The sequence below is a fragment of the Solea solea genome, chromosome 13, assembly GCF_958295425.1.
Source record: "Solea solea chromosome 13, fSolSol10.1, whole genome shotgun sequence".
Classification (NCBI taxonomy): domain Eukaryota; kingdom Metazoa; phylum Chordata; class Actinopteri; order Pleuronectiformes; family Soleidae; genus Solea; species Solea solea.
In genome coordinates this window covers 27,676,955-27,695,109 of record NC_081146.1, presented here as the reverse complement: position 1 = coordinate 27,695,109, position 18,155 = coordinate 27,676,955, and the positions used below count along the sequence as shown (strand labels likewise).

Here is an 18,155-nt window from a genome sequence, read left to right as displayed (position 1 = left end):
CGGTTCCGGTGTTGTCTTGACGTCACATCCGTAGTGCTACCTAGTAGCTTGTGGCAAGTACTAGAGCTACACTAGGAAGTGAATGACTACGTCTTCTTAAGTGATACGAAGCAGCTGCATACACTGGATAAGCTGAAAGAATTTGGCGACTTTAAGGTACGCGAAACTCTGACGGGAAGTAACGACTGTGTTGTCTATGACGTGTACTTTGATTAGCATTAGCTTTGGTATCTTAGCCTTCTTTGCGAACGCCTTCATGCCTTTCAAGTTAAGCTAAGCTAACTCCTGATAGCAATCAAGCGGAAAGTACAACTGGCAGGCGAATGCTATCAGATGAACGCACAAGAAATTTTAATTTTAATTTTGTTTAAAATATCTACACGTAGGTTCACTAACTTAATAGGACTAACGCGAACCGATTGGCAGATTACTGTAATTGCGGTTTGGGATTAGTGAGGTCAATTTGTATAAACAAAAAACTAAACAGAAGCGTCATTTGGCTGCAATTCTATGAAGAAAACGCCGTCCTACCATTTACCAAAAAAAGCAGTGGAAGGTTGACAACAGTGAGAGGGTAAAAACGAGATCGAGTTGTCAAATTATCATTACATTTGTGTTAATAAATAATAACAAAAGAAATCCTAATACGTAATTAGCTGCTATTTGTGACTAGGAGGACACAATTATATAATTTCATACATATTTCCACCAGGAACACCATGGAGGAACAAACTGCAGACATAGAGGTGACAGTCAAAACATTAGACTCCCAAAGCAGGACCTTCACTGTTGGTGCTCAGGTAAACTCATTAATACATACTCAACATAATCACTTTCTCATTTTCAGTCAGTTTGACTAAAGTCTATTCGACCATCTTTTGTAGTTGACAGTGAAGGAGTTCAAGGAGCACATTGCACCTTCAGTGGGTATCCCTGTAGACAAACAGAGGCTGATCTACCAAGGCAGAGTGCTACAGGATGAAAGGACTCTGGCTGACTACAGTAAGTACCTAATGAATTGTGATTTGTCTCAACATTAAAGAGAGATTAAAGTGTGGCAACGAGATGTCATTTTTATGTGCGCATATGTAACTGTAATTCTCTCTTGTTCAAGATGTGGGTGGCAAGGTGATACATCTTGTGGAGCGGGCTCCTCCTCCTTCGCAGCCTGGCTCAGGGTCAGGAGGCACTTCAGCTGAAAGTGGGCCCTCCTCTTCCTCTCAAGGAACATCCCAAGTGCCTCCACATGATCGTAATGCTAACAGCTATGTAATGCTGGGCACCTTCAACCTTCCTGTCAACATCATGGACCCACAGCAGATACAGGTATGTCTGCTTTGTGAACTGAATCATTTCATGACAGTCACGAAAAGGGGTCAACTCATATTGGTTTTTCAGGGCCAATATTGATTATTACTAGTTAATGAGGCCAATAACCAATGTATGGAACCAATATGCATTTACACTGGAAATAAAAATGAAAATTCCAACACAAAGCCTTTTATTCTTTTTTTTTTATATAAAAGAATAAAGAATATTTGTGTTTTATTTTAAAATAAATCACCAATACTGATAATAGTCAAACTTTCCTAATATTGGCCCCCAATAATCGGGCCAGGCTGATTATCAGTTGACCACTAGTCATGAGCAATACAGACAGTTTGTCTTGTGTGTTTACTGTTGATTCTGAAAGTGTGTAAATTATTTTGTTAAGATGTCAGTCCAGCAGATGGTGGGAGAAAATGCCAGAAATGCTAGAGTCACAACCAGCACTGGGGTAAGATACCACAGGGGGGGGTGGAGCCTGTCTTGAGCATGTAGGAGGCAGGACACTCATCCATTTACTCACTGTGTATTATCTGAAAATTTGTTCTCACATGAGCTCACACTAAATTAGACTAGACTGGCCAGAGAATCAGAAGAGCGTCCAAAGTGACTTGGTATTCCCTGGTATACTTCCGCACAACACGCCCCACCAGTAGGTGGAGTATTAAGCCCAGCTCACCAAGCACATTTCGACATCAGAAGAAGTAGTCGCCACGGGTAGTCATCCGAGCCTCGATCTGGCAACCCTCAAACTGGCTGACACCCCGACAGACCTTTCAGCTGTGAGCCACTCGAACCAGATGTGTCCGAGGGAGCTGTAGCATTGTTCTCTAGATAGATAGATAGATAGAGAGAGAGATAGATAGATAGATAGATAGATAGATAGATAGATAGATAGATAGATAGATAGATAGATAGATAGATAGATACTTTATTCATCTCAGAGAGCAATTCACACTCTCACTTCTCTTCTTCTTTGGTATAAATGCATCCTATTCCCAGCGTTCAGTCTTGTGCCGCCACCCACCCGTAGTACAGGACCTTACCGTTGCGAGTATACCAGGGTCCGCGATATGTGATGCGCACTTCAGCGCACGGCATGTGTGCGGAAGTATACCAGGGCCTTACCTATACCAGGCTGTGTTTCCATCATGGTACGGTACAGTTCAGTTTGGTAAAGTACGGCATGGCTTGGCTGATGGCAGCATCAGTGAGATATGTAGCATGACGTTGTACCTTGAACGTGACAACAGACAACAATGGAGGACATCCAGCAACTTTTCCCCCCTTTTTTTCTTTTTGTTTGTCTCTACAAGATTTCAAGCTTTATATGATAATACACTGCTACACTGAAGAGAAAGACGGTTGGAAAAAAAATAGAGTGATGTTTTTCTGTCTTATCAGCTCACTGTCGTGGGTAGCCCTGACCTCACTGTACCATTTTACTCTGCGATACGTACCGTACTTTACCGAACCAAATCGCTCAGCTCGATGGAAACATGGCATTTGTGTCCACACAGAGTCATTCTGTGCATGTTTACACCGTCTATGTTCACTGATTGTGCAGATATTTTAAACACGGAACAGTCATTTTTACCAAATGACATAAATTAGGGTTCCACTTTACGTTTAGAAGAGCTAGTATCCAGCTATCATCTGCCAATGAGCTGCCAATGGTTACTCATTATTCTCTCTTGACTTTACTGTATAGTGATTTGTCACCTCTTCTGTGTCAGAGCAATGGTTCTGTGAATGTTCACATTGATATGGACCAGCCAATGCAGAGTGAGCCGAGGCTGAGGCTGGTGCTGGCTGAAAACCTGCTGAGGGACGTGAATGATGTAATCCAGCGAATGGAGGTAACAGCTCAACTTTCATATTATTCCATTATCAAAGCTCAAGCGAAATGGCTGCCATATTAGTAACAAATGTGTCTGCTATCTTGTTTTTAGGCTCGGCCGAGTGACTCTACCACCCAAACAGAAACAACGTCTGCTGGTGGTGCTGCTGCTGTCGCCCCCCCTCCTCCCTCCTCTTCTTCTACCACCTCTACTCCTTCTCCTTCTTCCCAGCCCATGGACACCTCCCCCCCTCCAACAACTCCCCCACCTCCACATGCCACTACTGGACAGTCTGAGGGACCGACACCCCATCCTCCACCCAAGTAAGACATCTTTTCATTCAATTTTGTGAGAACTTCTACAAGCAGCTCTGGTGTAGAGTGATTTAATTTCACTCTACACCCTTTATGTCAAGTGAACTTAATAGGAACACTAACTGTTTCGACAAAAAGCCATTGGAGTCTGTTTCATTGTGACTGCTCTTTATTCTTTTTGTCCTGTAGTCATCCCAGTCCAACTGAGCTGACCGAGATGTTGTCTGAGCTACGGAGGGTAGAGGAGAGACTTCAGCCATTCATCCAGAGAGCTCACACTGTACTGGAGGCAGCCACTACTGCAGAATACACTAACAATGCAGTAAGATTTCCAACAGTCACATATTTACAATCTCTGGGTCTTAAGTCAAATACCTGAAATACAATACTATACAGTATTAGGCCACCAGTAGCTTTCCAGTTTTAGCAAAGTTTTAATGAGCGTCAGTATTTTCAGTCTCCTTGTTAATCCTTGTACATCCAGAAAATACCGCAAATATGTGCGCTAATATAATGTAATCATTGCAACAACAAGAACAATAATTAACAACGATAATAATAATAATACTACAGTAAGTAATCTTATGGCAAATGATACCAGACTTCCTTCTGCACTTCCCAGAGTCTGTCTTTATATTTAGGCTTTAGTCTTTTATTTATTTCTGTGTCCAGCTAATCACATACTGCCTCTATAATATTCAGGCCCTGACACTGTGTTGCTCAGTCCGTGACTGTCAGTGTTTTATCTGCTTTATCAGCTACCACTGCATTAGCAGTGTGCCTGGGATTGTTGCCATGCTAAAAAAACACTGCTGTTTTTCCTTTGGGAGTGGCTTTGCTAATGCACAAATATGATTTCATGTCTGTAAAATTGTGATCTTTGACATTTAAAAGGGAATGATATCATTAGCAAGCTTCAAAAAGTTGAACTCTCACATGTGTGTGTAATGCTCATGCATGTCTTGGATTAATGTGGCCTAATTTCTAACATAAAACAGTAGGACAACCCATTTAGGTTTTAGAGTTAGCTGCTATTGTTTAAGTGTAAGTTATGCTAAATACTTCATCAAAGTGTTCTGTTTTTTAAAACAGTATACATATATCTTGTATTTAAGATATCCTTATTTATTTGTTATTAACTGTGTATAAATTGTTTTGGCCAAAAATGTAATTTAGATAATTTAGACCTTAGTTTATTTTCTGCAACAGGAGAGAGAGGAGGACCAGCGGACCCTTGTCCTAACAATGGAGTGTCTCCGTCTCCTTGGAAATGCCCTTGTGGCCCTCAGTGATCTGCGACTGAACCTCATGAGCCCCGTGCCCCGCCACTTACATGTGGTTCGACCCTTTTCCCACTATTCTACCCCGGTTTCTGTGCCTGGAGCTGTACATCACCACATACCAGTGCAAGTAAGTGAGCACAAACATATCAGGTTTGGGGTTTTAGTCCATAATGTGTTAGTCAAATGCTTGTCCCAATAGCATTAATAAATATGTTAAATAAATGACATCCATTCGTAATCCGTCCTAAGGTCTCATCACAGAAACCACATTCACAGGTGGTTTGAGGATTTGCATCAATGCAATCCGTCCCCAGGAAGGATTAGAGATTCCTCTGTTGATGTGCTCATATGTCATAATTTATTATAACCACCACCAGCACAATATTAACACTAATCAACACATAGTTTCCCTTTTTTCAAATGGATCATGTTATTTCATGTTGCTGCGTCATGATTAGTGGTTTGATTTACTCAAGCTCCGCCTGACTCTTTATTTCCTCGCCTTATTTCTGTCTCTTGTCCAGACACCAGGGGTCACATAAAAAATGTGAAGGCTGTCCGTCATTTTGACAGATTGAACACAGAGGGTGATCAACCGTAACTTGAGATACTTCACACAACACCGTCAATAACGACTTGTAAACAGTGGCACAGACAGCCGTGATCCTGTACAATTAAATACGATCCTGCCAGTGTTGTGCCTGTCAGGGATTACTACCTTGACACAACAACAGCAAGTTCTACATCACAGTCACACACGTAGATGCGCGAGCATTCTCCACTTTGCACACGGAGTACATTGAGGAGAAGATTCCCCTCAGAGCATTTGGGCATCATCTCCGACCTCGACACAGTGTTAAATGCCTCTCGCTATCCAGGTGCTGACTTATTGAAAAGCTATGAACTGGATGCCTTGGCGTGTCTGTGACTTTACGCATCACAGAGAGGTGCAGCTTTGCCGCTGGTGCAAAAGGAGCAGATGAAAGTCAATGTTCCCAGACTTTAAGACTCTGGCCCAAAATGGCGCTGGTAATACCAGTATCGAGTGCGGCAGTCTCCCTTGATGCCTTTGATTACACTGAAGTGAGTCCCGGCAGAGAAGGAGGAAGGTTTAAGTTAATCTAGGGCACTGAGGGCAGGCTACAGATGGTCAGCTGAGTTCACTTTTTAATTTCTTGTAAATAGTTTATTCACTTTTAATTGGGATTGTCTAATTCTGTATGCATCATTCTTTGCCGAGACATCCCGTTGCATTGTTTTCGTGGCCTCCCTCTGCTGTCCAAAAGTAAAGCATTGAATAAAGTTCTGTGCCTGAAAGCTTAGCCCTGTTGTTGCGGGATTGCTTTAGAAAATTAAGAACTGGTGACATCCAAAAAATCTAGTGCAACTGCTGCCATACACAGACACTCTGATAGCAGAAACATCCATACAATCAGATACCTTAAGAACATCATTTGGTTCTCGTGAACAGACATGATGTCAGTGTGCATGTGACAAACAGGCGGATAAGCCATATCCAATGTCATGTGGTCACAGGTGTGAACAATCATACTTAATACTGTCTGTGTTTGGATCACTGAGGACAAACGTTTTTCCTGCCATGATAGTGCTGTGAACAAACTGAGTGACACATGACATCTGGTGCTCTGTTGCAACCTTTTCCAAACACCTGCTACAGTGGTTTTCAATTTTTTTCCCCCCACACATCTATATTCGCTGATGGCTGTGAGGTATAACAAATGGCTTGAAGTGTTTCAGACTCAAGCTTTAACATGGACCTCATCTTTACCAGGCTAACTGTGATTGTATCTCCTCCACCAGATGAACCTGGGTGCCACAGTGACTGTTGCGGCCAACAGCACTGAGGGACAAGCCCCTACCACTCAGTCGGCCAGCCAGCCAGAGCAGGCAGGTCAGGGACAGACCTCTCCCCCACAGACTTCCCCGTCTAATCAGCAGGCAGGACAGGGACAGGCCGGCCCCCGGGTCATCAGGATCAGCCACCAGGCAGTCCCGGTGGTCATGATGCAGATGAACACGGACGGTGTGTTGTCCCCTACCCGCCACTGATTGAATGCTCAATCTTCTAAGCCGGTTTTGGGTTAATGCTGGGTGGCACTGCTGTCACAAGCATTAACTGACTGATAGCATTCAATAATTGGAATTGTCTGATTTATTGCCTTGAATCTCATACGACGGTTTATCCTCTGTTTCTTGATTGATCACTCTGTCACTCCAAATGCACTTCTATAGAGAGTAATATGCTGGCATGTATGTTAGTATTGTACAAAAGAGTTCAAGCCCTTTATGTTGTGTGTGCAGGCCCAGGAGCAAACCCTGCAGCAGCTGGTCAGCAAATACCTGGACAACCAGGTAAAGGCCACTGTTTGGTTCATTTTGCAAATCACATTTTAATTCACAAAGTCTTGTAATTGTATTTCAGCGCTGCAAATAACGATTATTTTCGATGAATCTGTTGTAGGCTTGGGCAATATCCAAATATCTAGTGGACTAGAAATCTAACAGGACTGAAAGGATAATATGTTGTTCACTTCTTTAATTCTTCTTGTCTGTATACAATAGTCAATATAGTTGAAGAACTGGACCTTTTCAATTGAACTTCTCACCCAAAATTTAAATAAGAATTTGTGTAATTTGGCTGCGTTCTTAGCCAGGAAGACAAGTATGTCAGTGATGTCCTGCCATTTAAAAGCCATTGAGCTCCAAAGCGTGGGAAAATCCTGTAAAATAAATTAACAACATAAATGTTTGCCTGTCCTACAACCAGCACTAGGCTTACTGTTTATATAAATATTTAAAAACAAAGCATTACACTAAAAGACGTGGGTGCCAAATATGTGGCCGCTTCTGGTCAATTGTAAATTGTTAGTTTAATCAATTCAAACACGATCAGAACAAGAAACAGGAAAAAAAGAAAATCCACAAGATTTTACATCACAGAAAAGTGGTCGAAAAATCCAGTTCAAATATTTTCCCCCAACCCGCCCATCTTACCTGGTGCACCATGTCGTCTGTATTAAATTAGTATTATAATCAAATTATATCATAATTATTATGATCAAATTATAAATTAGTCACTATAAATTGACCATAGGTGTGAATGTGAGAGTGAATGGTTGTGTGGCCCTGCGATGGACTGGCAAACTGTCAGCTGAGATTGGCACAGCAGCCCTGCTACCCTCCTGTGGAGGATGAAGCGGTAGACCGATGGATGGACCGATGATCAAATTATATTAAGAAACGTGATTTGGATCTCAAAATACAAGCGGAATTATAAGACAAATGAATTTAAAACAACATTGACCTATTTCACACGTTGTACGCTTCGTGTGTGTCCTGAGTTTTACGCAGTCATCTTCTTCTGCATCTGTGAGAAATGACAACACTGGATCAGAAAAAGTTGATTGTCTGTCGTAACAGAAACTCTTCTTTGACGTGGCTCAGCATACAGACAGGACAATGAGCATAAATCTGTCCTTTGAATGAAGTTTTTCCACCGTGTAAAACGGCATCATACCTTTATATTCAGTGGATTTGGAGAATGCTCCTGTAATGTAATTGTCAGCTGGTGATGATGACAGTTAAGCAAACTTCTGGGTGAATGACTTCTGAGGTGAGACCGCATTTCATGGAAAAGACATGGTCTCATTTAAATATGGCGAAAAAAAAGCCAAATTACTGCCGAACTGGCGATTATCTTTCTTACAAACTAAGTCCGCCAGGTCTCTGTAGTTAATGATGATGGACATGATTATTAACTGATGATAGGTTTTGTGATGATCAGAATTTCTTCACAATTAAAAATCTGTCTTTCTGCGGGTAGTAAATGATGTTCTAACTCACTGCTCTGTTCCTGCTCTCAGGTGCACTCCCCCCCGACTTCATGCGGAATCTCATGCAGCAGATCAGCCAGTATGCCTCTGCTGTGGCTACCAGTGCCGCCACCGCTGCCGCAACTGGCCAGCCAGTTCCACCCCAGCCCACCCCACCCGGCTACAACTCCACTGCCAACTCCTCAACTGCCACCACGGGTCCTAACACGCCCACCACCACCCCCACGGCCCCCCCACCACCACCCCACACTGGCCCCCAGGCCAGAGTTGTGTTCACCCGGCCTCCTTTTGCCCCAAATATCCCCCCTCCAGCTTTTGGTACCCGAGGAACCACAATTAATGTGAGGGCTGCCATGCCAGGCCAGCAGCCAGGACAGGTTTGTTTTAGAGTTTGGTTTATGATTCGGGTTTGCTTTTTTCACGTCAATTGTCAACATATGACCAAATAAAAAATACTTTCCACAGCCTTTCAACCCCGCTGCTCTCAACCAAATGATTAGTGGACTAGTAGGACAACTTCTAATGCCAGGACAAATCGGTGAGCCGTTGAATTTATGTTTATTTTTTATGTTAGCAGCAGTTTTCAAATGTAATAAAACAACCATAAATTAACCCTGTAAAAGAAATGAATCATGGCTTTCTGTTTTTTCTCCGCAGCAGGTCTCGGATCCTCTTCATCCTCCACATCCACGTCCTCTTCCTCTTTTTCCTCCTCCTCTCGGACCTCCTCGTCCTCCTCTTCATCCTTTTCTTTCGCCACCTCTGGACCAACACCACCTCCCACTGCAAACACTACAAGTGCACCGGGCCAACCTGAGACCAACCCCTCTGAGCCCCAGTCCCAGGAGGTGCCTCCAGACCTCAGTCAGCTCCTGGGTTCTCTCCTGGGGGTTGCTGGTGCGGCTGGTACTGGTCCCGGTGGAGCCCCCTCTATTACTGTCACCACATCTGGTGTCCCTGCCTTTATTCAGGGAGTGAGTGAATTCATGCAGCAGGTCAGTGTTAATGTTAGGTTAGGTAAAATGCCTTTCCTATTCAACTGCCATGCATGGCACACATTTTCAAACAATTCCTCATTATACACATTAAGCACAACACAATTAAGTGCTTTAAGAAACAATTATACACATAAAATGTCAATAAATGTGTTCTTCAATCCTCAAAATGATGTTGATCTCAAACCAAAGTCATTTACTCAACACAACACATCACTCCATTCCAAATGTCAACGATCACATAATTTGACAGACGGGAAAACAACAAAGCTGGTGGTGTCCTAAGACTTTTGCACAGTTCTGTATTTAAAAAAAAAAAATGAAAATTAAAAATATAATACATTTTAAATGTATATTATATTTAAATTAACTGGGTAAGCTGTGTTTCCACCGAAGGGAATGGTTCTGTACAGTAGTTTTTTAAAAAAATTTTTTTAAAGCATTTCCATTTGGAATAGTAGTATAGTCACCACTCACTTCACTCTCAAGCTCGTTCTAAATTGACACTACATCAATTTAGGATTTCCAGTCTCTCCATGTGTGTGTTTGTTTAAAATCACTTATATTTTAAGGAAACAAAATGATTCCCTTTAACAAATCCTCATTTCATTTCTAGGCCCAGCCCGTCTTTACTCCACCGCCTCCTCCCGCTGGAACGACTCCAGCTCCCGGTACAGGACCCAACCCGACTGCTAACCCCTCTGCAGCAGCTGAAGCCCTTAATCCCGAGTTGTTCACGGGTATCGTCCGTGGTGTCCTCAGCACCATGATGGGCTCCCTGGGCCAAGCCCAGAATGACACGGAGAGCATCGCTCAGTTTATGCAGAGGCTCTCGCAGGCAACCAACATCTTCATCAGTCCTGAGGATCCTACTGGTAAAGAACACCACTGCATTAGTCAAGGAGCTTTTCTTATTCACCTTAACCCACTTTAATTAATTAATTAATTCATTTTGGTTCCCAGGGTTTTTTGGGGAGTTGCTGATGTTGGTGTGCCAGACCTTCACCATGTCAGACCTGGTGATGCTGCTTCATGGTCAGCACCAGCCTCTGGGTCGGATCCAGCCTCAGTTGTCTCAGTTCTTTACCCAGAACTACCTCAGTGGCAGAGAGCCGACCGACGTGAATATTGCTGTAATTCAAATTCATTTTTATGAGTCTCACACCCTCAGATATGGGTTACCCAACCTTAAATGCTATGATTGGCTAGTAAGAGTTTTGTTTTTTGTTGTCCTCTCCTTTTGTTCACTGTCATTCTCTTGTGCAGGAAGCTGCTGAAAGTCTTGTCAACGAACTGGAGGAGTACATTACTGAGAGCTTTGTAAGTCCTACATGTCCAGTCCTCACCCCGTTAAAATAAGAAACTAGGGCTGGGCGAAAAAAAATCGTATTCTTTTTTTATATCGCTCGATAAAAAATAAAGATAAAGATCAAATCAATATTTGGGTATATGGCTTATAAATAATATAACTGATTGTTCTTATGAGATGTTTGTGTTTCTCAAAGGAGACTGACTACACTCTAAAATAAAATACCTAGTGTTTATGATCTGTATTACATGATCTTAAAATACACTTATATACACTTTTATTTCAGATAATGTCTGGTTTATTTCTTTGGATTTTTAATGTGAAGTGAAGCATATTTACTAGTTTTAGAAACAATGAAATTGCCTATAAATATGAGGTTGTTATTGTTATTATCATCATCATCATCATTATTATTATTATTATTATTATTATTATTATTATAATAATAATAATAATAATAATGTTCAGCAAGTCATTTAAATTCACCTTTAATGTAGTTAAAGGGATAGTTCAGGTTTTTGATGTGTGGTTGAATGAAGCTCTGACCTATAGTCAGCGCTCACTGGTCTAAGTGTGGCCCCTGCACCAGGAGTCAGCATGGCTGCCAGCATGAACATGAGGTAGAACTTTAATAAAGTATGAGTCTAAACTTTTTCTCTGTGGACTTTGGTGTGGGAGAGTGAGCAGGATGTCTCACAGCGAGATCGAGCGGCAAACATATTCTTAACATAATGTCATAGCTGTATCAGAAGATTATATTTCAACATAGAGTGTATAGATTATGGAATAGTGCAGTCAGTACTAATGTGTCAAATTCTTTGATTCCATAGATTATTTGATATCTGTGTTGTGAGATGAATTGTAATGGCTCCTTTTAAACACCCTCAGAGAGAGTCGTCTGTCACGGTGCTGGACGGTGTTGATATCACTCAGACCAACATGGCTTTCTTCAGACAGCAGCTGACTCGCATTGCCACACACATTTTGCATTGCACAGGTAAATGTTTTTTTTTTTTTCTTAACTCTATGTACCAATGTTTTTTGTGTTTTGTTAAATTATTATATGAGGAATAAATCTGTGATTCAAATGAGAAGAATAAACAAGTTTGACGTCAAAGTTTGTGGCCCTGCGATGGACTGGCAACTGTTCCCCGCCTATTGCCCTATGTCAGCTCAGCACCCCCCACTACCCTCCTGTGGAGGATTAAGCAGTAGAAAATGGATGGACTTCAAAGTGTCTGCACCATATATGGCACTAGATTATGAAGGATTTTGTAATCCTACTTTCTCTATTCCAGATGAATCATTTGGGCCCAGGTTGCTGCAGATGTGTAACCAGGCACTGTTTGAGTGTCTCGGCCTCAACCTGCACTGCCTGAGAGGAGACCAGAGAGCTCTCACTGCAGTCATCAACCACCGGATTGTAAGTACTTTTTATATTTATAATAATAATGATAATGATGTTAATAATAATAATAATAATAATAATAATAATAATAATAATAATAACAATGATAATACATCAAATTTCTATAGGACACTCAGACGAACAGTAACAATAAATAGATAAACCTTTATTTCTTAACCTTATTTTTCTAGGAGGTGACTTTTGTTTGTGAATGACTTCATTTTCAGGCTTTCCTGTTTGTCTAACAACAAGATAAAGCAGTAAACATATTCTTAATATACTGTAGACAAGAAGTTCTTTGATTGTTGACAATCAACAAGTGTTGTCCTAACACTTCACCACTCGGTTGGGAACGAGCTTTAAGTATAAACAAAGTCATCGTGGGCGCCATCTAGTGACTTTTTTGTAACTGTGGTCGGTGTTCACATTCAGGTCAAATAAAAGCTCATATCAAAACAAAATGAAAGCAGCCGGCTTTAAGGCTTTTAGGCTAGCGGCCTGATTTTAATCAAACATGTCCAGTCTCAGTTGTCATTAAAACCCTAATAACCAGAACCTTAACAAACTATAAACATATACAACACACTGTTAAGCATTTTGAGTTTTTCATCCTCTAGATCTGTTCAAGTAGATGTCTTTACACAATAACTCTCCTTTATATTATCATACACTGCCTGGCCATCTGGATTTAACAAAGCAAACAGGTAAGGGGTTGCTGCAGTTGGTCAGGTCTAGGTTCAGCAACATCATGTGCCCAAAGAATGAGGTCAGCTGACTACCTGAATATAATGAATGACCAGATTATTCCATCAATGCATTTTTCTCTTCCCTGATGACATGGGCATATTCCAAGATGACAATGCCAGGATTCATCAGGCTCAAATTGTGAAAGAGTGGTTCAGGGAGCATGAGACATCACTTGTGTTGAAGGAGCTGCTTTTCTCTTCTGACAGTCTAGCAGAGCACAGGTTACATTCATGTTAAAGTATTGTATTGGTGTACACGAGGGCAGCATCGGCCCTGAGACCTGATACTGGTATCTGTGCATTATCACCATGTGGCATGTCTGCCAGATGTGACTCTGGCGGCTGCATCTTACGATTATTCTCATAATTGATTCATCTGTTGATTATTTTGTTGATTAATCAATTAGTTGTTTTGTCCAGAAAATGTTTCACAAACCTCAAAATTATGTTTTAAACTCTAATTATTCAGTTTTAATGATTTCTTTGTTATTTGAAGCAAAGAAACCAGAACATATTCACATTTATCAAGTTGAACACAATCTTGAGAGCTTGTTTTAATTATAAAAAAACCCCCCACACAAATAGTGCATGATTAATTGAGTCTATTAATAAAGGATGAATTGTTGCAGCCCTAAAGAAGTCACAACCTTTGTTGTATTTTAAAGCAAACGTTGTTTGTTCTTTTCTGACTCCAGCGCAGGATGTCCAGTGACATCAGTCCCAGTCTGGTCAACTGGATGACGAGCATGATGACGATGAGGCTGCAGGTCATTCTGGAGCACATCCCCATCACACCCGAGCAGATCCAGAACTACATCGTTCGTTCACAGGTAATGGGTCAAAAAACATTGTATTTAATGTATAGACCTTATTTAAGTAAGAGTCTGACTTCCTGTGTGAAGCGCTTCTGATATGTGTTTCCTTCATGTATCTGTTGAATGAATGAATGAAATTAAATAATAAACTTGTATAACACGGTTTTAATGACACGGATATATCGACAATTTCCTTGGGCCACTAGCTCATAGCATTTTAACATCATAATTAGCTGTGGTTTTACCTGCAGCTGCTGAGTGTAGACTCTTCTTCTGTAGGTTTATTTTCAGCCAAGTCAAAGGAACGAACAGAGACGCTTCAGTGGCTTCTTCATATTTAAGGCTTTTATCATTTATCTGTGAAAAGCCCAGCTAGTGCAAACGCACATGCACTTTATGTCCACTGTGTCTCACTGCATTGTCCCTAATGAATAAAGATTGATTGACTTTATCCTTGGAGGAGGATAAAAGTTTGTAATCCACATTCCCGTCTTATTTTCAGCCCTAAACTAACTGCTGTTATATCTTTATCGACCCCTGAGTGAACACATGATGCCCATGATGATAGTTGTTGTCATGCCTGTTTGCTGAAGCTACACGTCCATCTCTCACACAAGTAATGGCGGACGTCTACTTGCATGTTTCTGATGAAATTAAGAGTGTTGATAGGTTCTTGTCAGAATAAGGAGTGACACACGTTTGCCATAAAACAAGCGTTTATGATGTAGTTCAATCACTGATGTATCGTTAAGCACAAATACTGCAGCTCATCTCCTCACCCCTGTACTGGCCGCGCTCCACTGGCTACCAGTGTGTTTTAGGAGAGACTTTGTTTTCAAGGCATGGGGCGGAGTGGCTCAGTGGTTAAGACCGGTACCCTGTATGCGAAAGACATCATGGTCGCAAGTTCGATTCCACCCCTGACTGATTGTACTCAATTCCATTGTAAGTCGCTTTGGATAGAAGCGTCTGCTAAATGACATGTAGAAGGCAGCTCAGTATCTGACTGAACTGCTGCACATGCAGAGCCCTGAGGTTGGAAGTCCCTAAGAGCAGAGGTGACCAAGCCTTTGCACAATGGATGTTAACAACTTTCTTTTTCTCCTTGACATTGAATTCTGATTGAGCTGAATGTCTTTGCGGTTTCATTGGCACTTAGCAGTTAACACTGGACAACGAAAGCTTCACATACAACCTCAGGTGTACAGTTACACTCGAGAGAGAAAATGTTTTATTTACATTTTATGTCTGTTTAGTTTCTAATTTGAAAATGTGATCAGTTTTCTGCACACTCATAAATATGTGTCAATAACATGTTACATACAAAGACGGCAGTCTTCTTATCTAATGGTGTTTACATATCCTGTTACTGTGGACAGCGCGTCTGCGATGGCTAATGAATATTGGATGACATTCTTTCACAGGGAGATCCGTCGTCTGCAGCCGCCACACAAGAGCCTGAACGGGCACATGCTACGGTGAGCAGCGTGTGTCCTCGATATACTTTCAAACAAACTCCCTGTCACATGTGACTTTCCTGATTGCTCTGTTCTGCCCTTCTGCCAAAGATCGGAGACACCCACTCACCAGCTGCAGCAACCACAGCAGAGGAGGCCATGTCCGTATCACACGACACAAGGCCGTCGCCACGGGAGACCAGAGTGCTGCCCGGGGACCTCGGCACCTCAGGAGGCGCCGTGCCTTTAGGTGGCGACATGGCAGCAGCAGGAGCTGAGGGAGGGAGTGAGGAGTCTGCCGGAGAGTCAGAGGCCTGGGCGGCCGCTGTTCCCCCTGTAAGAGCCCACAATGGCATTTAAATTGTATTTCTTTATCTGAAAACCAGGACACTGCAAGCAAAGAACTGGTCATCATTACAACCTGTTTCTGGTTAGTCTGGTTAAGCCAAACTGTTTCTACTGGAGAAACATTTTCAGTTGGGCTGCACGAGAAGTGTCAAAGCTACAGGCAGTGTCCTTTTTAAGATACAACAATTCTGCTGGTGACAGAACAATCAGGTATCTAAGCTCTCCAGTGTTTCACTTCAATGAGTGACAAGTTAAACTGAGTTCACATTATGTCCACATAAGAACATAATAGTCGTAGTCGATACAAAGCTGCTGCAGTCTCTGTCAATCGTTGAACGATCGTGACCATCACATGTTTGTTTGTTTGTTTGTTTACTGCGTGTGGTGTTAGGAGTGGGTGCCCATCATCAGGTGCGACATGATGACTCAGAGGAAGATGAAAGCTCAGCCTCCGATGTCTGACGCCTATTTGCAAGGAATGCCAGCTAAACGGAGAAAGGTAATCAGATCAGATGTAATCAGATCACGCGTGACGTACCCGTGTCGCCGTATTCGAACTGTTTGTGTTTGTGTCCAGACGGGACAGGGTGGCGCGAGCCTCCTCTCCCTCTCTGATGCCGTGAGTCAAGCAGCGAGGACAGCGGGAGTGAGGCCCATGACTTCTGCCGAGAGACTGCAGGACGATCTGGAGACTGAGGACACCAAGGAGGCGTACGCAGAACAGGTAACTGAGGCCTTATGTTGAGAACTTACATTTGGTTCAATTCCATGTAAGACACAATGAAAGCATTTCCTGGTAATGTGAGAATTTTACCACCAGTTAATATAAATGGAAGGAGGAGGAGGAGGAGGAGGAGCGGGATATGATGCCATGGGCGCTGGTGAATCGATATCTGGCCTGAAAAACCAGTATCGATCAACCCCTAAACTTTACAGCCCTACTTTCGACTTTGAAATGTATGATTTTAATGCAAATCTCTTTTTCCCTCTTTCTCTCAGGTTAAAGCCGACATCAAGAAACGAGTGAGGGAAGACCCGGATTTTAACTCTCAGCAGTTCCCTAACTCACATCGAGCCTTCTTATCAGACTTGTAAGGAGACTGATGAGAGGCTGATCACTCTAGCTGTCTCCATCTGTGTTGTTTTTTTTTTAGATCATCATTATACTTCCCTTCCTGTCCTCAAATGTCCCCGCTATCTGTGTCCCTTTGTCATGCAGTGAGCAGCTCTCTTGACTAAACCTTCTGCAAATGTGACTGCTTCTCCAGCGCCTATTTATTACTCTGAGTTCATTTAGGTCAAATCTTCACTGACAAAATGTTCCTGATAAACAGGTATAGTATTAGACTGAAGTTAAATCTGGTGACTTTGAATCAGTTTTAGATATCCTGCCTGCACACGCACACACACGCACACACACACACACACACACGTGTATTTCTTTAGCTTCCTTCTCTCCGTGTTGCTTTGTTAATAAGAATCTAGTTCTCGTGACCTAGTGGACTTGAACCTTTCTGTCAATGAAGCGCAAGAGTGTACTTTCATGTGATGATCTGTACAGTAAGCTTAATAAAAACCTTGATACAACACACCATTGCATTTGTTTCCTGCTGTATGTGACCTTTACGACTTGTTATAAGATGATCACTGTGACAGTTTCATCACTTTCATAATAATGTAAATGGAACAAAGCAAATCATCACAGAATATTGGGGCCACGTGAAGGAAATACCTCAGAATTATGTCAAACACAAAACAACATGACACTAATGGAGAGTGAGTGGTTTACAAAGCAACACAAACTCTCCATAGGTAAGATATATAGATATATAGATTATTGAGTTAAGAGAGACGCTGGTGTTCTATGTGTCTATGTGGTGAGATGTGTCCATACCTTGTATAGCCTCACCAACAAATGGAACTATCTGGTAACTTAAAGTAGTGGCTCTGTGTTCAGTTCAGATGCCTGTAGGGGGCACTACATAGTCATACGTGGTTATAGAATATTCGGCAGGAGTACCACAAAGAGAAGAGATAGTTGCTGCCAAAAGGCTGAGCTTTGGACTTTACGGGAAGATGACCCATCATTTAGAGGATTCAAGAGAGGATTCAAATTTTCCACTTTGTCATCAGGTTTTTCTGGCTGTTCTCATTCCCACTGCCAATTCAACTCCTATAATAAATGTCCACTTTAAGTGTTGGGACACAATCTGTGAACGTCTTGATTAAATGATGCTCATTTCTATCATCACTGCTACGTGAATATATTTGACTTTTCAAATGCTAGTCATAGTATAGTATGTCGTCCAAAATCACCCAAAAATGTCAAAGTATAGTGTGTCGTCCAAAATGAGACAAAAAAGTCATAGTATAGTATGTCGTCCAAAATGAGACAAAAAATGTCATAGTATAGTATGTCGTCCAAAATGAGACAAAAAAGTCAGAGTATAGTATGTCGT

At 41.9% G+C, this 18,155-nt stretch overlaps 1 protein-coding gene across 3 annotated transcripts; it reads left to right on the top strand.

Moving 5' to 3' along the window:
• The first annotated feature begins 22 nt into the window (after positions 1–22).
• On the top strand, positions 23–17,285 carry bag6 (BCL2 associated athanogene 6). Of its 3 annotated transcripts, none has more exons than XM_058647349.1 (25): positions 23–156; positions 713–800; positions 885–1,002; positions 1,115–1,326; positions 1,715–1,777; positions 3,063–3,185; positions 3,279–3,490; positions 3,671–3,803; positions 4,691–4,891; positions 6,586–6,676; positions 7,087–7,137; positions 8,649–8,995; positions 9,084–9,156; positions 9,276–9,613; positions 10,230–10,488; positions 10,577–10,746; positions 10,880–10,933; positions 11,811–11,919; positions 12,221–12,345; positions 13,772–13,906; positions 15,316–15,369; positions 15,460–15,684; positions 16,088–16,195; positions 16,274–16,420; positions 16,696–17,285. In XM_058647349.1, exons 2-25 carry the CDS (start codon positions 720–722, stop codon positions 16,789–16,791), a joined length of 3,525 nt encoding a protein of 1,174 aa, XP_058503332.1. In that variant the 5' UTR covers positions 23–156; positions 713–719; the 3' UTR covers positions 16,792–17,285. The 3 variants fall into 3 exon arrangements, with proteins under 3 accessions (XP_058503332.1, XP_058503331.1, XP_058503330.1); XM_058647348.1 differs by having other exon boundaries at positions 6,586–6,808; positions 9,279–9,613; XM_058647347.1 differs by having other exon boundaries at positions 6,586–6,808.
• Positions 17,286–18,155: the final 870 nt, after the last annotated feature.